The 24,335-nt window shown below is 40.1% G+C and overlaps 1 protein-coding gene across 6 annotated transcripts in view; it reads right to left on the bottom strand.

Annotated features, from left to right (window-relative positions):
* Nucleotides 1–24,335, bottom strand: part of LOC134754811 (protein ECT2) — a 93,314-nt gene that overhangs the window by 47,855 nt on the left and 21,124 nt on the right. The window contains exon 1 of one of the 6 annotated variants that reach the window (XM_063691193.1): nt 20,539–20,877. The exons of the other annotated variants lie outside the window; for them this stretch is intronic. Coding sequence (XP_063547263.1) covers nt 20,539–20,645 — 107 coding nt within the window. The 5' untranslated portion in view covers nt 20,646–20,877. Of the gene's footprint in view, nt 1–20,538; nt 20,878–24,335 lie in introns of those variants that run through there. 6 annotated transcript variants of the gene reach the window in all.

Genomic DNA, 24,335 nt, shown 5'->3' with positions numbered 1-24,335 from the left:
CGCCAAAATGGGCAAAAGGCAGCAGCAGGGAAACTTTTGTCAGTCTCCAGGGGGCGCAAATTTGGTGACTGCCCCGGGCGCCATATCCTCTAGCTACGCCCCTGTACACCGTACATGCATTGTATGGTTTTTCATTATAAATCACTGGTCTAAAGCTAGAGAAAAGACGTTAACTGGGGCCAGAAGGATATGGTGGTCCGTTCTGTGATTTCTGATTAAATATGACTAGTACGTTACCTTTTGTCAACTTAGCTTTGTACCTATATAATATTTGATATGCTGGGGTAGGTAATGATTATCTATCTAATTATTAAATCTTCTAGTAAAAGCGTTTCAGAAAAAATACATTTAGCCACGTCAAATTAAGCCGAAAAAGGGCAAGAGCGGTAATAATTCGTGTAGTTTTGGAAATTGGTATAGTTATACCAAAGATAGATATAACTCCGTAATAGATGGATACAGTCAAAGGAAAAAACGTGCCTCGAAAATCACGAAAATTTGATTCTCGATCAGATGGCGCCACTACCTTTGGCCTACTCTCGTATAGAGGGCGTTGAAGGTTTCGTTTGTTATTTAACAATTTTAACGCATATCAGTGAAAGAAAATCATATAAAAAAAAATAATGCAAATAAAAAAAAAACATTTATCCATATTTAAATACATTTTATCGTATTTTTATAAATCTTCATTTATAGTTTTAAAGTGTGTCGATAGATGTCAGTCAAAATATTCTTTATTCAAATAGGCCTAGCAACAAGCACTTTTAAATTGGCAGTGAATTTACTGTGGTTACAAAGTTTACTATGACAGTACCGCTCTATCCTATTATATCCTCTTTGGTTATACCTTGTGGTGTCCAGATAAACATACTATAAGTCCTCGAGGGTGGGGGGTTGTGTTCAGGGTGTAAGGGGGGGGGGGGTATGTTGATGGTACCTTTTATATATTTTTGCTAATATCTCGAATATCGGTACGAATAGCATTATAATTACTTCGGACAAAAGTTTTAACATAAAATTTCCTACAAATTTGGTTATGTTTATTTTTACTCTACGATCAATAATTTAGGAGCTACAGGCTGTTCAAGTTAACAAAGAGAAAAATGTCAAAATTGTATGCAATTCACATTTTATTTCGAATAAAACGTCATTTCGACTGATATTAGAATAGGGGTCTAATCAAATTGCTTTTTGTTAGACATGTTCGAAATTTGATTGTCATTACGAAATCGATTTTATATAATATGTAATGTAATGAAGCTATTAAAACATTTTCACAGACAAGAAATTTGCTGTAACAAAACAGTAAGTAAGATAAACTGTTTTGTTCTGTAAATAATGTTGGCCATTATTTACGGATTTTGAAGGCATCATAGAGGGTTTATGATATGTGTGTAGATAAAAATAGTAATGCAATGGCTCACATGCACCTGTGAATACATAGCGAGTAAACTAACCGCAGAAACGCACACGTTTCTGCAACGAAGGTAGCTACTTTTCATATTTCGTAATAAATATAATATACCTTTTCTCAAACATGCAATGAAATATTGATATTATGTTCCACATATTAGGCTGGGAAGTATCACGTTTTGGGCGCAGCTAGACGAAAGGTATTTAATGAAATTTCGTACAAAATTGCAGGCCTAGGCCGGGAAGTAGCTTTTTTTTAATTTCCATTTCACATATATTTGTGCCAAAGCATCATGGCATTCAGCCATTTAAAAAAAACCGCCCAAGTGCGAGTCGGACTCGCGCACCGAGGGTTCCGTACATTACACAATTTAAACAATGTATTTTGATGTGAAACGTGAGTCAAAGGTAAATTGCGGTTTACGATTTATGACGTATTAAAAAAAACCGGCCAAGTGCGAGTCGGACTCACACACGAAGGGTTCCGTTCCGTACTATTAACTATAACCCACCCATCCAAGTACTGACCCCGCCCGACGTTGCTTAACTTCGGTCAAAAATCACGTTTGTTGTATGGGAGCCCCACTTAAATCTCTATTTTATTCTGTTTTTAGTATTTGTTGTTATAGCGGCAACCGAAATACATCATCTGTGAAAATTTCAGCTGTCTAGCTATCACAGATCACGAGATACAACCTGGTGACAGACAGACATACGGACAGACGGACGGACAGCGGAGTCTTAGTAATAGGGTCCCGTTTTTTTACCCTTTGGGTACGGAACCCTAAAAAACTACTTACTAGATCTCGTTCAAACAAATTTTCGGTGGAAGTTTGCATGGTAATGTACATCATATATTTTTTTTAGTTTTATCATTTTCTTATTTTAGGAAGGATAACAACAGCCGTATATATAACTAAGACATAATTATGTTTACATAAAACAAGGCCAATAACAGTCATCCATTGAGTTACATTATGTAACGATTAAAAAATAAAATAAAAAAAAACACGAGAATGTACATTACATAAACACAAATGCTCGCTGCGCTAGAAGTACTACATATTGGTTGTAAAATATTTAAGTAATATAGTTTAATTTACTTCTTTAAATTATTTTAATTTCACTTAATCTAATTCTATAACAAAAACATGAAACATGAAACAAGTCAGACATCAGCCAAAATCCACAGAATAAGCACCTGGACCTGAAGTTTTATAACTAATAGAATAAGTAGAAATTAGAATTTAGAAAGGTATCTTCCTATAACGTAGGTACAACTAATTGCATTTCCCTGGCACCCAGGAGCACATAGCTTAAAAAAGTTATGATGTATTAAATACTTACTTAGATAAATTGTAATAGGATGTTTATCATGTATCCTATCTAACAAACGAATTATTACCGGTACCTACTGAAATTAAATGTAAGTTACAAGAATAATTAAAATTCAAGCAGTAACTGATTTTGTAATTATTAAATTTCATTTTCTCTCAACAAAACGGAATATATGCATTTTTTAAATTTATATTTAGACCCTACAAAAGGATCAGCAGTGCAAAATTCAGTGTTATACAAGTGAGGGATCCGTGATAACACGGCGTTAGAACCGTAGTTAGTGGAGTGGAAGGGAACATGAAACAGAGTTGTGTGCCGAGTTCGACGTCTTGGAACTCGAAACGATAGGCCAGATAATAGTTCAGGACAGTCTAAACGATTTCTAATTATGTCGAAAAGTAGACTCATATCAGCCAATTTGCGCCTATCCTCAAGTGAAAGGTGGTTATATTCCCGGCAATTACCCTCGTACCCAACAGATGTTTTCTTAAATTTATAATTTAAATGAGCTACAAATTTCTTTTGGATTTTTTCGATGCGGTCATTATGAACAGCGTAACAAACCGACCAGATAGGTGATGCATATTCAAGGATGGATCTCACATATGCATAATATACCACTTTTAGACATGACAAGCTTTGAAAAGGTTTACAGGTCCTCATGACGAAGCCTAAACTGCGATATGATCTGTTAACAATGGAGTCAACGTGATTTCTCATTGTCATTTTGGAATCTAGAATTACACCCAGGTCACGCACAACATCGACTCTGTTTAACGCTACGCCATTAAAGTGATGTGAGTAATTGATTGGCTTAGGACTTCGAGTAAAACTTATACACTGACACTTAGTAACACTAATTGTTATTTTATTACGGGAGGGGGGAGACACACGTTTTACATTCAGTTTAGAAAAAAATGATATTAGAAACCTCAATATCATTTTTGAAGACCTATCCATAGATACCCCACGCGTATGATGAAAAAAAGATTTTTGAGTTTCAGTTCTAAGTATGGGGAACCCCCAAAAAAAACTTGGAAAAAAGTGGCTGTGACATACGGACGGACAGACAGACAGGCAGACATGACGAATCCATAAGGGTTCCGTTTTTTGCCATTTGGCTACGGAACCCTAAAAACTGTAAGCAATATTTGCTTTTTGGTTCGTTATAACAGAACGCCTATTAAAAAAATTAATTAACGATGTTTATTTAATCTTTATTGCACAAAAGAAAAACTTATCGTACAAAAGGTGAACTTAATGCCAAAGGTATTATCTACCAGTCAACCTTAAGGCAAAGCAGAGAGATTGTGGGCGGTGCTACTAATACTAACAAAATATAATACGCAAAGCTAAATTAAAATTTAACATACATATGCAAGACCATCGAAATATATATATACAATACATATAATATATACATATACCTAATATATACAATATAATATATAAATTATAAAACTAAAACTAGGAATCCTTCATTCTATCAGCAAAGAAAGCACGTACAGATTTCTTAAAAGCGAACTTATTTGGGGCTTTTTTAATATTAAGGGGGAGTCGGTTCCAAAGGCGCGCGACCTGCACGCAGAACGAATTTGACATGAAGCCATTGTGATGTGGAGGGATAGATAAAGACATATTGCCAGAAGAGCGAAGCTGACGGTCGCGAGAAACGCCGTTGTATTGAAAGAGGGACTTGAGGTAGACGGGAGAGTGTGGATCGTTGAGCACAGAGTATAGAGAGCAAAGCATGCGAGCACTGCGTCGTTGACGGATGGGAAGCCAGCCAAGCTGAGAGCGGTATGCAGAGACATGATCGTATTTGCGCAGGCAAAAAATAAAACGGATGCAGTTATTGAGAAGGCGATCCAACTTATTGAGAAGTTCTTCAGATATAGGTCCGGATGACACACATCACCATAATCAATTAAAGGAAGAATTAGAGTGTTAATAAGGAGAATTCTAGTCTTAATGGGCAAAAAGTGCTTTAGTTTGTTTATTGAATGAAGAGAGCCCATGATTTTTCGGCTGATCTCAGTAACCTGTACTCTCCAACTCATGTACTGTCCAGTAAAATATCTAGGTCTTTAACACTGTGACTTAAAGGTATTGGTGTACCGTCAAAGTTTACTGGTGCAATAGTGTCAAAGTCCAGTCTGGCAACCTGTCGAGAACTACCAATAACAATGGCTTGGCACTTAGACGGGTTCACAAAAAAGCCATACTTCTCAGACCACTGTTGGATGTGCAATAGGTCCAGGTTGAGCTTGTCAATGGAACTCGAAATATTAGTCACTTCACACTGGTCGTAAAGCTGCAGATCGTCGGCATACAAGTGGTGGGAGCAACGAAGGCCAGGTGTGATGAAATTAAGGAAAGTGGAAAAAAGGAGCGGAGACAGAATTCCACCTTGAGGTACGCCAGTCGCAATATCGCACCAATCAGATAGAGACTTGTCAACCCTGACCGCTTGTTGGCGTCTCCCAGATAAGTATAGCGAACCCGTTAAGGGCTGTCGAAGACACATTCAAATGTTTGAGCAGGGCAAGGAGGATATCATGGTCAACGGTATTAAATGCGTTGGAGAAGTCTATTAAAACAAGTATCGTGACAATTTGGTTCTCCATGCCCTGTCTGATGTCTTCCGTTACCAGTGCAGCGCAGTGCAGGTGCTGTGACTTGGACGGAAACCTGACTGTAAGGGGCTCAACTAGTTATGGGAGTGAATGAAACGTGACAATTGCTTGTGAGCCACCGCTTCAGCTATCTTAGAGACAAAAGGGAGGATAGAGATTGGTCGGAAATTACTAAGAGTAGTGGGATTGCTAATTTTAGGCAGTGGTATAACAAAAGCCTTACGCCAAAGGGAAGGGAAATCGCCATTGGCCAGTGAGCAGTTAATGATGTTAGCTATTATAGGAAGCACACAGTCGAGAACTGAAACGGTATTATTAGTATAAATTATCATTACGCACAAACGCATTTTTCATTTTTATTTATTTATTTATTATAAAGGGTCTAGCAGGCTAAGCGAACAAGAAGTGCCCCCAACTTGGGATTTGGTCATTCTTTCAGGTGGTGTACTGGCAGAACCTAAGACCACTCTACGCTTAATATCAGTCCTCGATCTTCTTTTGTTTTCGAGTTATTGAGGATAATGTAAAATAATCAGCGTATCATTGAAAGTGTCATATTTTGTAAACTGTTCAAGTTAGATGAACCAAACAAAATTATATTTGACAATAATAAAACAGACTACAAAATGCATATTTTTAACTTGCATCATGTCCGTATATTTCATCATTAAAAAAAACATTTCTTTCTTTTCTTTTAATTTTTGTTTACTTTTCGCGGAGGGTACACCTACAAAAAAATATGCATGAGTAGCCACTTATACCCACTACGTACACATATAAAAATATTTGCATAAATCTTCGTGCGTCATGTCAAAAAAATACATTATCGAACAAGTAGTTACTAGCATATACACGGTGTTACTTGAGCCACTGAAAACCTGAGACAGCCAAAGAGTTTTTTTTTAATTCTGAACTCTTGAGTATTTATTTATTCTTTAATCCTATAAATATTTAAAAAAATATAAGTTGTTTTGTTTTCTTAACAATTCTATTCGACTGGTAATTCTACACAAGATGCTTCGTCGTTTTAGTGACATCAAACAATTGCTAGTTACCATCGTAAACACTGTTAACTGACCATTTGCATACCTTACTGCAACGAGATAAGGTTTACCAATGGCCAGTTAAGGGTGTTGCTCATTGACAAATAACGTGTCAAATGCTATTTAATGATATTGTTGCATTACAAACCTGTAGAATGGGCATGTAAAAATAATAAAAAATAACAAAAAATTACCCCCATTAAAACATAGCGCAATCGATTCTCCTATCGATTCTGAACAAACTGTTGTTAGGTTTTCAGTGGGTCATGAAACACCGTGTATAAATAAAGTACCAGTGCAGTGTGAAGATAAGTTAGTATGTAGGTATACAATCTCTTCTAATAAACCTATTTATAATGCATCGACGATGATATGTCAACATTGATAACATTTGACAAATAATATTATCTGCATTTTTTTTTTGCATTTAAATCAGCCTCTTGCCCAGCATATTTGCATATTTTTTAATGTTTTTTCATAAGATTGACACTTAATGTTATCCATTTTCCAACAAAAAATGCAAAAAAACAAATGCAGAATGTGTCAAATATTATCAATGTTGACATGTCATCGTCGATGCATTATAATTAGGTTTATTAGAAGAGATTGTATACCTACACACTAGCTTATCTTCACACTACACTGGTACTTTATTTATATATGCTAGTAACTATACTTGTTCAATAATGTTTTCTTTTGACATGACGCACGAAGATTTATGCAAATATTTTTATGTGTATGTAGTGGGTATTAGTGGCTACTCATGCATATTTTTTTTGTAGGCGTACCCTACGCGAAAAGTAAAAAAATAATAGTGACATGATGCAAGTTAAAAATATGCATTTTGTAGTCTATTTTATTATTGTCAAATATAATTTTGTTTGGTTCATCTAACTTGAACAGTTTACAAAATATGACACTTTCAATGATACGATGACTATTTTAGATTATCCTGAATAACTCGAAAACAAAAGAAGATCGACGACTGATATTAAGCGTAGTGTTTTTAGGTCCTGCCAGTACACCACCTGAAAGAATAACCAAATCCTTCGTTGAGGGCACTTCTTGTTCGCTTAGCCTGCTAGACCCTTTCCGTCGGATGTGTGGCTTCTCGCCAGTACCTAGTCGGTGATGTACTAAACGCAATGAAGTGCATACATTTCATTGAGGTGCGGAAACATTTTCTTCGAGAGGCCGCCTTTAGTGTATACATATTACCTCAATGAGGGCTATCGTTTTTTTGCTCACCAGTTGGCGCCTCTGTTGATGGTGGTCCAAAAGACTAAAGAACAGCTGTCAGTCATTGAAGTGACAAGTGACATTTGACATTTCGAACTATGGAAAAGACCACCATCTACACTAGCGCCCCTAGCGGCGAATTCATACGCGTTAGCCCTCATTATAGTAACACGTAAAGCCGCGGTATATGCGGCTTCCTGTGGCTGCAGGTCGGGGCGCGCCGCGACACGGCGCGTCACGGGCGCGTCACCGCCGCGACGCCCACCCTCGCCGTACACTAACACTAACATTTATCTCTCAGGATAAAACTCGTCCTATTTATAAAGCGCGTTCCCCCGCAAAAACGTTGCCCACTAAACTTACTTGTAGAAAATAGGTGAAAATGTCTTTAGTACAAGATGGCGTCATAAACAATGTACAAGATACTGGAAAAAAATATATTATGACACACTTATTGCATATTTGCGTATTTGTAACCAGTGTACTTCTTCACATTTGCATGTCTATAAAGGGGCCCCAATGACTATCAGTCTGTCGGACGATATCGGCCTGTCAGTTGTTCGGACCTGTCAATTTTTTTTCTAACAGGCCGATATCGTCAGGCGGACTAATAGTCAGTGGGCTGATGGGCTCCTTTAAGACGATAGTGGACGATCGCTCCTCCATACAAACGTATTTTCCTCCCTACATATTGACATTAAGGGAAAAAAAACTACGCAATTTAATGTACATTATAAACATGGTAGCTTCGTCTTATGCTACTGCCGACTTTATGACGTCACAGCAACTACCCCCACCACTTTCGCGCTTGTTATCTTATATATTTGTGTGCAGGACATCATACTGAATGTACTGATACCAACCAAATATGTATATCCATGTCTGCGACAACATGAGCGAAAAGTAACCTAAAGGCTGTTCCGCCAAGCTACTAATATATTTTTAATACAGTTGCTCAAAAAGTGCTACTTTTAAATGTTTTCGTATAAATTGGTGTGGGGGGGGGACGCTGAATTCATTTATGGTATCAACATTGACACCATTCCCAAAGAGGATATAATAAGATAGTAAATTTTGTAACCACTGTAAATTCACTGCCATTTATCGACATACTTTAAAACTAAAAATTAAGATTTATAAAAATAAGTTAAAATGTATTTAAATATGGATAAATGATTTTTTTTAATTGCATGAATTATTTTTATATGATTTTGACCCACGTTCTTTCACTGATATGCGTTAAAATTATAAATAACAAACAAAACCGTCAACGCCCTCTATACGAGAGTAGGCCAAAACTAGTGGCGCCATCTGATCGAGAATCAAATTTTCGTGATTTTCGAGGCACGTTTTTTCCTTAGACTGTATCCATAAACTAGTGGCGCCATCTGATCGAGAATCAAATTTTCATGATTTTCGAGGCACGTTTTTTCCTTAGACTGTATCCATCTATTACGGAGTTATATCTATCTTTGCCATTCCTAAGTAAAAACAAAATTAAAAAAAATGCTTTTTTTTACTCCACTTCAATAACCGCTGAACCGATTTAAAAAATATTTGGGATGGTCTACCTACAATACCTACATGTTTCATTTAGTTGAAAATGATACCAAACATGACTTCAAACCTAAACTTAAACAGTATTAACCTCAGGAATTAAACTTCGGCAAAGAAGCTGAATTCCCCTCACACCAAATTTCACTCCTTCAAAGTATGATTTTTGAGATAAATCTTATGTCCTGTCTCGGAACTTAAAACATCTCTATACCAAATATCAACTAAATCGGTTAAGCGGTTTAAGTGTGAAGAGGAGTTTTAAAAAAGGTATTTGTTTAAAGTTTATATGTTTTTACTTCGGAATGGGTGTCAATGTTAGTACTATGCCTTATGGGAAACGGTCGAAGAGATAGTTCAGATCCGGAAACCGCTACCAAATTTTAGTATGTTGTTGGGCATGGTACTGGGTCTCCAAAACTGCCGGGAGACAGCGGCGCCGACCATCTACTTCAGCGGAATGACGTCATCAAATGACTCCCGCCTCGTTGCGAATATTGCATTTTGCACCCAAACTATGCATTGCACATACACGTGTAGGGTATTAAACGAAAGCCATTAAAATGTTATATATTTCACTAATACACTATGTACCAAAATATACAAAAGTTTAAGAGAAATTTAAAAATAAATAAAAATGGTGCAAAAAAAAAACGATTATTTGGGTTTTTCATCCAAACCAAAAGTCGGACGTTAAAGCAATGTACTACTAAGTTAACGCTGATGTCTCAAGCCATACAATGATATCAAAATAATCAAAATCAGACCAAAAATGTAAAAATTAGGCATCAAAATGTAGGTTGCTAGAACAAATGCATTAAAGTTAAAAAAAATCGAAATTGGTAATTTTCAGGATAATTCGCATAAGCTTCTAGTATGTTATTAGCAATATAAAAGGGATCATAAAACTGCTGGGAGACAATCTCTATAGTGCCTGAGTAACAAATAATGGCATACATGTGACCGCTGCCGAAATTTGCAAAATCTAAATTATAACTATACCATGAGTCATACATACACGTGTGCTATCTCAAACGAAAGGTTATTAAATATATTATGATTCGTTAATACATTATTTATAAAAACAATGTATATTTTAGGAGCTACAAACAAAGAAAAACCACTTTTTTTTTTGAAAAGTTCGTGTATATATATTTTATAGCTCAACTAAAAACGTTATAACAATGTTGCGTCTAATATAAAAGAAACCAGTTATTCAACTATACGTTACAGCTTAAATTTTTAATTTCTGATAAAAACTGTGGAAGTTGTACCAAAAAAACTAAAGCGCGCCAACAATTGACATTAAGGGAAAACCTTTATGCGCTCATATTATGCAAATAATAGTTCTAATTATGGGGTATTAAATGAAAGAACATTACATAAAATACATGAAAACGACATTTTGGAGTGGAATCATAATTTATAAAAAAATTAAAAAAAATATTGACAGAAGCAAGTACAAAATAGGTGTTGAAGTCCCTGACTTCTGAGCGAGGTAAAAAAAACCTGTTACAGAAGTCACAGTCCTCTCCCAGACAATAGAAATAGGCAGAATTTGCTGTCTACGTGTAATGTATTGTTTACATGGAACTACTAAACTGATTTTGATAAATGAGGCGTCAATTCATTCGCCTTTGTAGCCCAGGTGCACAAAACTTAAATTTTAACCGACTTTCAAAGGAGGAGATTAGGTACTAAACGAAACCGTTGTTTTGCTTATTTATCAAATAAATTCAATTTATAAATTATAATTCCACTCCAAAATATCGTTTTCATGTGTTTTATGTAATGTTCTTTTATTTAATACCCGATAATTAGGACTATTCTTTGCATAATAGAGCGCATTAAGGTAGAATTGTTGGCGCGCTTCAGTTTTTTTGTACAACTTCTACAGTTTTTATCAGGAATTAAAATTTTTAGCTGTGACGTATAGTTGAAAAACTGGTTTCTTTTATATTAGACGCAACATTGTTATAACGTTTTTAGTTGAGCTATAAAATATATATACACGAACTTTTCTCAGAAAAAGTGGTTTTTCTTTGTTTGTAGCTCCTAAAATATACATTGTTTTTATAAATAATGTATTAACGAATCATAATATATTTAATAACCTTTCGTTTGATATAGCACACGTGTATGTATAACTCATGGTATAGTTATAATTTAGATTTTGCAAATTTCGGCAGCGGTCACATGTATGACGCCATTATTTGCTACTCAGGCACTATAGAGATTGTCTCCCAGCAGTTTTATGATCCTTTTTATATTGCTAATAACATACTAGAAGCTTATGCGAATTATCCTGAGAATGACCAATTTCGATTTTTTTAACGTTAATGCATTTGTTCTAGCAAATACCTACATTTTGATGCATACTTTTTACATTTTTGGTCTGATTTTGATTATTTTGATATCATTGTATGGCTTGAGACATCAGCTTTAATTTTGTAGTACATTGCTTTAACGTCCGACTTTTGGTTTGGTTGAAAAACCCTAATAAACGAAAAAACAAATTCATCATTTTTATTTATTTTTAAATTTCTCTTAAACTATTGTATATTGGTACATAGTGTATAAGTGAAATATATAATATTTTATTGGCTTTCGTTTAATACCCCACACGGGTATGTGCAATGCATAGTTTGGGTGCAAAATGCAATATTCGCAACGAGGTCATTTTGATGACGTCATTCCGCTGAAGTAGATGGCCGGCGCCGCTGTCTCCCGGCAGTTTTGGAAACCCAGTACCATGCCCAACAACATACTAAAATTTGGTAGCGGTTTCCGGATCTGAACTATATTCACATAAGGCAGTGCACTATGTGATAAAATAAATGAATTTGGCACTCCCGATTTATAAGAAAACGATACCAAACATGGCCTAAATAGTAGCTTCATTGATGTAGATATCAAAATAAAATTTAGAGCCCCAAATAAACTTTCAATAGAGAATATCTCGATAATCTCGAAAACTATTCAAGATATCGAAAATTTTGACTGAATTAATCTTGTAGCAAATTTAATCAGCTTTGGTTTTGTTTAAGTAGTCATGTCGCTAAGACGCAAAGTTTCCAAGATATGTGAAAAACCGAAAAAAATATGGTTTATGGTTTAAGAATTTATTTCTCCAAAAGAATATTACAATTCACTTATATAGAGAAATACAAACAAACATTATATACATTATTTACAGAGTGCACGAATAGCATAAAATATATTCTAAAACAGAACAAAGCAATTTAGTATTAATTTTTACAAGAAAAAAGTGGGTATGTATAGTTTAATCTTCAAACCCCCCTGTCGTATATAGCTTTTAAGATATTTTTATTGTACGTTTTGTGATTCTCTAATTTTGTGTTTTATTATTGTGTAACTTTCTATGTCTTTTAATCATTGTGTGTTTATGTTTTATCTTTATATTTCGTGCATAGTTATAAGAATCAATGTCCCACAATAAATATTACCTATTCCCTAACTTTGTAAAATAGCGTAAGCTGATTGGCCAATAAATGGATACTGACTCTGCACAACACACCCACGTGACACAGTGGGCGGGGCGCGGTCGCGCTATCATATAAATATGACTGCCCAACCTAGCCTCGTCAGTCTTTCTACAACACCTCTACACTTAACATCTTATTAACCCTAAAATAAGTGTTCTTACTAACCCTCACACTAACCCGGTAACATGGTGGTGGTATTTCTGAGGTAATTGGCAGCGGTAGCTTCACTTCGGCCAGCGCGTTCCAGTCTTCGGCGTACGAGATTCAAGAAAAACAGTCTACGCTCAACAATTATGGTCCTTCGATAGCCGAATAAAGAACAAAGAAACAAGTACGCGCTGAGTGTTGAGAATTTCTCCACTCAGATAGAAGAAAGAACAAAGAAACAAGTACGCGCTGAGTGTCGAGATTTTTCTCCACTCAGATAGAAAAAAGAAGCTTGAAAAACGAACGCGCTGAGCCTTGAAGTACGCTTCGGCTCAGACCCTTACCCAATTACCCCTCCATACCCCACCAAACCGGCTTGCCGGTCGGACCGTGCTGTGTTGTAGGTTTTCCTCCACTCACGCGTCCTGGCAACTTTCGTTGCATGTGTCACATGGTGATGCCATCACACTGCTTTCGAACGCTCTAGGCATTGCACTTTGTCATTGCGGGAGATTCAGTGCACCGAGGGATTTACGCTTAGGGGCACTGACGTTGCGCTCTGTGGCGTCAGGGCATAGGTGTTAGGCAGGTAAATTTGTATATAGTTAGGGACCCCCCGCGTGTGTGTCAAGAAAGAAGAAGATGTCTACGAAGAGTACGAGAAATCTTCGACCGCGCGCTAAGGGCCCGCCTGCCCCCGCGCCCACAGAGACCCCTACCCCCTCGTCCGGCAAGACCACGTCTACCGAGACACATACATGGAGCAAAGGCTCCACCGGCAACCAAGTGAATAGCGGTGGAGAGATAGACAACAATTCGGTACACTCGAACGCATTCGAAGATACGGTAGTAGAACGCAGTAGGTCGAATACGCTAGTGAATAAAGACCCCGTGGTCGCGCCGCCGCCGCCGCGGGCGCCGTCTGTTCGTGGATCAATCAGAGGTCGCGAATCGGTAAATAGGGATCGTGATAGTCAATTATCGGTGCTCATGGCCGAGCTCGAGGTTCATAAAGCCGCTCTAGTTGTCGCTCAGAAGCAGTCCGATACTGCCAAATTAAAGCTGCAGATCGCCGAATTGGAGGCGAATTCTGACAGAGGCAGTACCGTGGCTGACGAGTCTGAACGGCGTACTAGGAATTGGGTAGGACAACAGTGTAGGCCGCAGGAGCACGACGTCGCGATCGTGAATAGGAAAATTCCCTTGCCGAAGGAGACAGCGCCGCCGCCGCGCGCCGCCGCCATTGAGCGGGGTACTAGTAGGCCGCAACCGCGTTATTTAGAGGTGCCACACGGCAGTTATGCACCTATCTACCATAAGCCGCCCGAGTTACCCTCATTCGGAGGAGATATAACCGAATGGATTTCATTTAGGGCAGAGTTCGAGGACACGTCTCCCATGTTTAGTGCCGTCAATAACGTAAGTCGTATTAGGCGCGCGCTCAAAGGCGAGGCTCGGACCGCCGTGAAATCAATTATGTACACAGTTCAGGACCCGTACGAAATTATGGAGGCGCTAGAACGGCAATTCGGCGACCCGGAGGAAATTGTGTTAACGGAGTTGCATAATATAAAACGTATGCCGCGCTTGTCAGAAGACAACGCGAACATAGCTTCCTTCGCCGCACATATTGCGAATGCCGTCGCAACCATACGTTCGCTGCGACAAGAGCAGTACCTACACGCGCCTGAACTTGTAAACAAAATCGTGGACAAACTTAATCTGATTGTGCGTTACGAATGGGCAAAATATAGGCAGTCTAATAGTCAAACTCCCGGTCTAGTTGCATTATCGGAGTTTTTGAACGAAATTAGCACTGCAGCCAAACGCGTCAACCGACATAGGCCGTCGAACAGATTGCGGAACACAGTAAACACGGTATCTTTTGAGCGCGACCCTAGGCGAGCAAGCAGTTCTCGCGATAGGCGTCGCGCCCCCGCGTTTTCCCGCGATCCTAGCACGGAGTCGGAATCAGATTCCCACGATCATTACGTACGCGAAGCGCCGCGTAGTAATAAACCCGCTATCGCGCAAGTTAAGCCTCGCGATAGTAACAAAAAAAAACCCGCGTCGACCGGAGCTAAGCCCAAACAACCGACATCGTCCGTCCCTGTCTCGCGCAGCACGTGCGCCGTTTGCCAGAACGGCCACGAGCACAAAGTTAGCGCGTGTCGTAAATTTTTAGCGGCGACGATTTCTGAACGGTGGGACTTAGCAAAGGGCGCTAGATTATGCTATAGGTGCTTAGACGCGGCTCACCGTAAGTTCAAGTGCAAGTACATCGCGTGCGGAGTTAACCAATGCGAAGCCGGACATCATAAGCTATTACACGGACTGAACGCGGCCGCGCCCGCGAACGGTAATAGTACTCCGGCGGCAGCGGTTAATAATATTAGGCTCCCGCAAACGTACCTCAAAGTCATGCCTGTAGAGGTGTCGGGACCGCTAGGTACCGTGCAAACCCTCGCGCTGCTAGACGAAGGCGCGGCTATGACTTTGATGCTTCACGAAACGGCCGATAAACTCGCGCCTCGCGTAAAAGGCGAAACTTTGGAAATAGAAGGCATAGGCGGCGTAGTCAGAAATCCAGATTCGTATACGTTACGAGTCGCAATACGGGGTTTTTGTAGCCGACACATGGAAATGATGGAGGTAATCACGATTGGCGATATTGGCATAGGAATGCAGGGCGTACCACGTGACGTAGTCGACAAGTGCGAACACTTGACTAAAATCGCGGACGAATTAAGTTACCCGACCGGCATACCTACCATCGTGATAGGACAAGATAATTGGCACCTCATCATTTCTCGGCAAATTTTAGAGGGCCCGCCTGAGCTTCCTATTGCTAGCCTAACTAGACTGGGCTGGGTTTTACACGGCCCAGATAGAACGCGCCGCGCCGCGGTAAATTTTGTAGGGCACGCACGGCCTAAAACCGCGGACGACGAGGCTTTAGAGCTAATGAAACGGCATTTTGACATAGAATCATTAGGCGTTTCACAAAAGCTACCTCGGGCCGATCCCGACCAGCGCGCGCTAGACTTGCTGAAAGCCACCTGTGTAAAAATACCGGGGGAGAATAGGTATCGAGCGGGCTTATTATGGCGGACGGACGACGAAAAGCTCCCAGATAACCGAGCGCAAGCATTAAAACGGCTGTACAGTCTAGAACGAGAACTAGACCGAGATGCAACGTTAAAGGCCGAATATGCAAAGCATATGGCTAACTTGCTTGACAAGGGTTACGCGGAGAAAATGGAGTCGCCGCCCCCCCTCGATGCGCCCCGGGTGTGGTACTTAGCGCATTTCCCAACTTTTCACCCGCAACGCGGCAAAATGAGACTAGTGTGGGACGCGGCCGCCACAGCCTACGGACGGTCGCTCAATAGCGCGCTTTTGGCCGGCCCCGACTTGTTAGAGTCACTCTTTGGCGTTCTAGTGCGTTTCCGCGAGGGTAAAATCGCGGTAATAGCGGACGTCAAAGAAATGTTTTTACAGATCGAGATAGTTGAACAAGATCGCGATGCGTTACGTTTCGTTTGGCGGGGGGAGGACCGCACCTCTCCACCGCAAGAATACAGAATGAAGCGGCTTATATTTGGATCGGCAGCGTCGCCGACAACCGCGCTATACGTCAAAAACGAAAACGCAAGAACGCATAGCGAACAATTTCCGATCGCAGCTGAAAAAACAATAAAAAATACGTACATGGACGACATGTTGATCGCGCTCGATACGTCCGAGGACGACGCCAGGCGCATAGTAAACGAGGTTTACGAATTAAATATGCGCGCGTCATTCGAGCTTCGCGGGTTCGCGTCGAACCATCCTGCGGTTATTGCTGACGTAGTTAACAGTAAAGAGGAAGCGTCACTGTTAGGCGCTAGCGAGAGCGAACGTACGTTAGGTTTGAAATGGAATCACAAGCGTGACACCTTAGGTTTCAACGTAAACTTTCGCAACACGCCCGAGGACGTACTTAACGGTCAGAAATTACCTACAAAACGACAGGTTACGAGTAGTGCGATGTCGATATTCGATCCGATCGGATACGTAAGCCCCATATCCGTCTTAGGCAAGGCATTAATGCAGGAGATATGGCGCACCGGAATCGGATGGGACTCGCCCATACCCGTCTCGCTCGCACCCGCATGGCGATCGTTCATAGATAACGTACAACAATTACGAGACTTGGAAATTCCGCGACACGTGCCCGCATTTAATAGGGAGGCATATATGCATGTTTTTTGCGACGCAAGTGAAAAAATATATGCCGCGGCCGTGTACCTAGTCAGCGTCAACCCCGAGGGGACTAGAACGTCCGCATTAGTGGCCGCAAAGGCCCGAGTGTCACCTCTCCGGGTAGTTAGTATTCCACGAATGGAATTACAGAGCTGCGTACTAGCGACTAGGTTAGCGGAGACCATAGTCAAAGAGTCAGACTACGTAATAAAGGACAAGTATTTTTGGTCTGACTCCAAAACGGCACTCACGTGGATACGGTCGGACCCACGTAGGTACAAAACGTTCGTCGCACATAGGTTAGCGGAAATCGAGAACACTACCACCCCCGCCAACTGGCGCTGGGTGCCTAGTGCAGCTAACGTAGCTGACGACGCGACGCGCGGTATACCTACGCAATTTGGAGCGAACCACCGATGGTTCATAGGGCCCGATTTCATACGTAAAAGCGAGGAGCATTGGCCGACAGAGAAAACGCCCGCGCCCGTCGCCGATACGGGCGAAGAACGCGTTAACAAGCTCGTATGCTCGGTAGGCGCCGCGAAAAATAAGTTTGAGTACCTGCCGGAGGTATGTAGGTTCTCAAAGTTCGTACGCTTAGTCCGCGCCACCGCTAAAACACTGGTTGCCGCCGAGGTTTTTAAAGCCGCATTGCTTAAAAAGAAACCAGACACAGACATAAATAAGGGGCATTTGAACTTAGCAGAGATATTGCTTATACGCCGGAGTCAACATGAAACCTTTCCAGAGGAAATCAAGTTAATGGAAACTGGACGGCCGATTCCGAAGAAATCGCCACTCCATAAAATCGCAGTAAAACTCGACAAAAATGGAGTCATCGTGCTGAACGCCAGAATAGATAAAGATGTACACATACCCGTTCTACACGCTAAAGAAGATTTCGTCAAGCTGCTAATACATCATTTTCATGCTCTCTACAATCACGGCAACCATTCAACAGTGATAAACGAGCTGAAACAAAGATATTATATTATCGGTCTGCGCGGTAGCATTCGTTATATAACGAATAAGTGCCAATGGTGTCGGACCTATAAGGGGACCACACTCAAGGTTCCTGTAGGCGACTTACCACCAGAGAGGCTCCAGGCGAATCAACCGCCATTTACCGCCGCAGCCGTAGATTTATTTGGCCCAATGAATATTACAATAGGCCGCCGCCGCGAGAAAAGATGGGGCGTATTATATACTTGCCTCACTACCCGAGCTGTGCACTTAGAGCTTGCCGCCTCACTTTCGGCATCCTCTATGATACTCTCACTGCGCAGAATGATAGCTCGGCGCGGCACGCCTACCGTTCTGTACTCCGACAACGCAACTAACTTCTACGGAGCAGAACGAGAAATTGCAGAGGCCAAGAAAACGCTGCCAGACAGTCTAAAGCCATTCCTGACTGAACGAGCGATCACCTGGAAAAAGATACCGCCTGGCAACCCTTCCGCCGGCGGTGCATGGGAACGACTCGTGGGCAGCGTGAAAACTGCACTGAAAGCTACACTAAAAGAGAGAGCACCTCATGAAGAAGTTCTACATACGCTGCTTCTAGAAGCCGAGCACGTAGTGAACTCCAGACCACTGACACCTGTGAATCCAGACCTAGATGTCGAGGCTCTGACGCCGAACCATTTTCTCATCGGCCGGTCGAGCGCAATGGCACCGCTGGGCGTCTTCACAGACAAAGATATGTCACTGTCGTCATGGAAGACAGCGCAGAACTTAGCCGATCACTTTTGGAGGCGCTGGCAGAAAGAATACAGACCCAGCCTCCTCCCTCGGCCCAGTGCTCACCAGAACGTGCAGAAGCTAAATATAGGCGACATCGTCATCGTAGCGGACAGCTCTATGCCACGAGGAACATGGCCTAGAGGCGAAATCGCACAACTCTTTCCCGGCCCTGATGGCCACGTAAGAGTAGCCATTGTTCGCACCCGAGCGGGTGAAGTCCGTCGTCCAGTTTCCCGGCTTATACCTATATACTCCACGAATGGAGACGGTGTTGGCACACGCGGGGGAGATTGTCGTATATAGCTTTTAAGATATTTTTATTGTACGTTTTGTGATTCTCTAATTTTGTGTTTTATTATTGTGTAACTTTCTATGTCTTTTAATCATTGTGTGTTTATGTTTTATCTTTATATTTCGTGCATAGTTATAAGAATCAATGTCCCACAATAAATATTACCTATTCCCTAACTTTGTAAAATAGCGTAAGCTGATTGGCCAATAAATGGATACTGACTCTGCACAACACACCCACGTGACACAGTGGGCGGGGCGCGGTCGCGCTATCATATAAATATGACTGCCCAACCTAGCCTCGTCAGTCTTTCTACAACACCTCTACACTTAACATCTTATTAACCCTAAAATAAGTGTTCTTACTAACCCTCACACTAACCCGGTAACATGGTGGTGGTATTTCTGAGGTAATTGGCAGCGGTAGCTTCACTTCGGCCAGCGCGTTCCAGTCTTCGGCGTACGAGATTCAAGAAAAACAGTCTACGCTCAACACCCCCTCTCCCTCCTCTTACCTCCTAACTAGTCCAAACAAAGTTACGTAGTCAAAAATTGTGTTCCTAGCATTTCCCTCTATACCTTCTTATTGCTGGGCCTATTAGGTATTGTGATACTTTTCTATCCCTTTTCAGTTCATTTTATTTAAAGCAGTCGGGTTTTTTGCTTTTATAATTATTATTCTTCATTTGTCAACGGAATACAAATGGCAACAAAAACGGAGCCCTTTTAGTTTCGTCATGTCCGTCTGTCCGTCCGCCCGTCCGTCCATCCATCTATCTGTCTGTCCTTATTTTACCAGCCATTTTAATTGAAAACTTAGCTATACATATTTTAATGAGATTTGAAACAAAGATGTACTTTGTGAGCCGCTACTTAGTTTAGAAATAAAAGTTTTGACGTGTTTCTGGCCTTTAAAAAAAATTTAGGTTTCTAAAAGATTTTGATAAATTGAATACCTACGTTTAAAAATAATTTCGAAATGAACAGTCGAGCTCTCGTACCCTCAACTACCTAGGTCATCCATTGATTTAGATACCTACGTTTAAAAATAATTTCGAAATGAACAGTCGAGCTCTCGTACCCTCAACTAATACCTACGTTTAAAAATAATTTCGAAATGAACAGTCGAGCTCTCGTACCCTCAACTACCTAGGTTATCCATTGATTTAGATAAGAATGCTAGCTCACTGGACAACTTCCTCTTCTCTTGACCTACAAACATCCCATCACGCTAGCATTCACTTGTTATTGTATTGTATTTGTCAGGCTGCAAGAATATAAAAATGTGAAATGAACTTCGATATTTGTATAAAATGACTATCCTTAAACGTACTGCATACTATGCAATAAATAAAACATCGAAACAAAAACATGATATCTTACTGGTCACATCTTGTCGTACACGACGTTTTAAAATCAGTCGGACAAGCGTGAAATTCCTGAGGAGAGTGCTCCTCCTCGGGCGTCGGCGGCAGCCGCGTGGGGCCCATCGCCGACGCTTCACATCAACTCCGGTGCTCTGCTGATAGATAGAGGCTCCACTTATCGCCAGTTTTTAGCATCATCACACATCCACTATACACATTCACCACTCAACACTTCTATTTCGAATAATTGTTGTAAATACATCGGAACTATAACAATTACTCGTTTACCGCGACGAACGACGAAAACAAAGGCACAAAGCAGCATGCGCGTTATGAGTTTCACATTAGATTGAAAAACAGTCGCGAGGAATGCGGGGCTGAAAATAGCGGGGAGCGACGCGGCGCAAGGGCGAGCACCGCGAGCGTCGCTGCGAGCGGAACCGGCCGCTCGCCAGCGCCACCGCGGTAGTGCTGTCTATAACCCGGCGCACCTATACGTTCTGAAATCGCTGAATAGCTAAAACAATGTTAATCGACAATGCTCAATTACCCTAATTTGTTTTTCTCACACATGCAATGAAATATTGATACATATTATGTTCTTCATATTAGGATGGGAAGTATCACGCCTCGGGCACGGCACGGCTAGAAGATTGTTGATTGATTGTTTCGTTATCAGAACTTGATTCACACTCTACTTTAAAGGGTCTAGCAGGCTAAGCGAACAAGAAGTGCCCCCAACGACGGATTTGGTCATTCTTTCAGGTGGTGTACTGGCAGGACCCAAGAACACTACGCTTAATATCAGTCCTCGATCTTCTTTTGTTTTCGAGTTATTGAGGATAATGTAAAATAATCAGCGTATCATTGAAAGTGTCATATTTTGTAAACTGTTCAAGTTAGAGAACCAAACAAAATTATATTTGTCAATAATAAAATAGTTTTATTTTTTTTTACTTTCCGCGGAGGGTACATTTGAAATTTTCACAGATGATGTATTTCGGTTGCCGCTATAACAACAAATCTAAAAACAGAATAAAATAAATATTTAAGTGGGGCTCCCATACAACAAACGTGATTTTTTTTGCAGTTTTTTTTTTGCGTAACGGTAAGGAACCCTTCGTGCGCGAGTCCGACTCGCACTTGGCCGGTTTTCTAATTTCCATTTCACAATATTTGTGACACAGCATCATGGCATTGAGCCATTAAAAAAAAACTATAAGCAAAATTTACTTTATGGTTCGTTATGACATTCTGCCAATACACCTATTAAAAAAAAACAATAAAGGCTCGGCCAAACACAAGGTCCGACGCAGCGCCGCGGTCGCGCGGCGCGACCGCCGCCCATGCTAACAGGTTAGCGACGTCAAACAGACCGTGCCGCGCGGCCCCTTGCGTCCACGCGGCGCGGACGCGGCGGCACGCTGGGTCACATCAGTCGGACGTGAATGAGAAACCCTCCGCACGCGCATGCTGCTGTATCGGGCGCGAGTCACGCCCGCCAGGGCTCGGAACAGGTATTGAAATATCGGTTAATATCGTTCCTAAACCGTTATTTTATTTCGTTCATTAATAAACCAGTTAATTGATGGAACGCGAACTTTAAAATTTTGTTCTCTCTTCTTACCGGTTAGTTGAGAGAACGATTTTTTTTTGTTTTCGTGGAACGATATAATAACGGTTAATCTCAGCCGCCTACAATTCTCCGAATTCTCGATGTTGACTTGACAGTGCTGTTGCTTGCTGACTGAATTGTGTATTTTTTATACTTTTTAGGCGTGTGACTTTTGGCTGTTGGTGTGTAGTGTTACATTTAAAATGGATTCACAAAGTTTCAAATACAGTACCGGCCAATAATATATCACCTCCATGTTTTTACGGCATTCCTTTTTTTATATTTGTGAGTGACTTCCACCTCACTGCTTTAGGTAGTCTAGTAGTATTCCTTTGTAGGGGCGATGAGAAAAATTGGTCTTATGTAATGGTTTTTTCATAGAGGTTTTTTTTTAATGTATTGTTAATTTCATTTTTTTACTAGAGGCTTTTAGTAATATGCTCATTTCCATTCACAGTATTTCATTGCAATATTCATTCATATATTTGTATAAAACTAGCTGTTGCCCGCGACTTCGTACGCGTGGATTTGTATGTTGGTGGTTAGATAAGTCTTTTACATGAGCATAGAATATTATGCAGCAAAAGATATCAGTACGGACGGTTAATCATTGGTTAATAATTATACAATGTATGAAATTTGTCTTTCACAAACTACGAAGTTTCAAGCCCCTAACAAAAAAATTTTTTTCCCAATATCCACTCAACCCAGCCCTCTCAGAAGATGTTCAAGTCCACTACTTTTTTTTAAATGTTCGCTCCCGATGCAAACTTTATTAATATAAACTTCAAAAACGGTGAAATCAGTTTTCGTCTATTTTAATATAATGCCCTTTTACCAAGTTTCAAGCTCCTACCTTAAAATAAAACTTGTACCACATATAAACTTACATCCCCTTTTTAACCCCCCTTAGGGGTTGAAGTTCTAAGAAAGTTGAAATAACTGTTTTTGTTATCTTAAACAATACTTTTCTAAGAAGTTTCAAAGCATTTGTAATAGATTCAAATTTTCAATCCCTTTTTTTAACCCTTTTAAGAGATGAATATTTAAAAACGCTTAAATTACTTTTCTTGTATTCTAATAATATGCCTTTATAAAAAGATTGAAGTGTCGCACTCAAAAAAAGGTTTGATCTCCATACATATTTTCAACCCATTTTTCACCACCTTGGGGGATGAATTTTCAAAAATTCTGAAATTAGTTATCTTCTCTTTTCATTAAATATCTTTCTACGAAGTTTCAAGTACCTGGCTTAAAATAAAATTAGGACCCCTACAAACTTTCAACCCCTTTAGGGGATGAATTTTTAAAAACCGGCCAAGTGCGAGTCGTACTCGCGCATGACGGGTTCCGTACCATTACGCAAAAAACGACAAAAATATCACGTTTGTTGTATGGGAGCCCTACTTAAATATTTATTTTATTCTGTTTTTAGTATTTGTTGTATAGCGACAACAGAAATATATCATCTGTGATACAGCCTAGTGACAGACGGACAGACAGACAGCGGAGTCTTAGTAATAGGGTCCCGTTTTTACCCTTTGGGTACGGAACCTTAAAAACGCTGACATTACTTTTCTTGTATTCTAATAACATGAGTTTATACAAATATTCAAGTCCCGGAACTCAAAAAAATGTTTGACCTTCATACAAATTTTTAACCCCTTTGCACCACCTAAGGCCGTACCATCGGTTTGCCGCTGTCTCTGTCACATTTCGCAAGAAAAAACGGAAAAGATCATGCGCGCCAAGTGTCAATTTTGATCGAATTTTGTCGATTTTTATTTATTTTAAAAACGATACCCTACAATATCGAAATTCGAAAGCTATGAAATTACTATTTAAGTTAAGATTGTTTTTTCTTTTTTTTTTGTTTATAGTCTCACATAATAAATAACCGAGTAAAGTTGGATTAAAAGTCCGAGTTAGAGGTTACTTTGGGAATTAATTGGGGATGAATTTTCAAAATCGCTGAAATTACTTTTCTTGTATTCTACTAATATGCCATTGTACAAAGATTTAAATCCCGCACCCAGAAAAATATTTGATTTCCATGACTTTCGATGAATTTTTAAAAAACACAAACTTTTTTTTCTTGTTTTTTTTTAAATATAATACCTTTTTGCAAAGTTTCAAGTACCTAGCTTAAAATATTATAACTATATATCAACCAACTATATATCACGTCCAGAAGTAAT

The sequence above is a fragment of the Cydia strobilella genome, chromosome Z, assembly GCF_947568885.1.
Source record: "Cydia strobilella chromosome Z, ilCydStro3.1, whole genome shotgun sequence".
NCBI lineage: Eukaryota > Metazoa > Arthropoda > Insecta > Lepidoptera > Tortricidae > Cydia > Cydia strobilella.
This window is presented reverse-complemented; position numbering and strand designations above follow the sequence as displayed.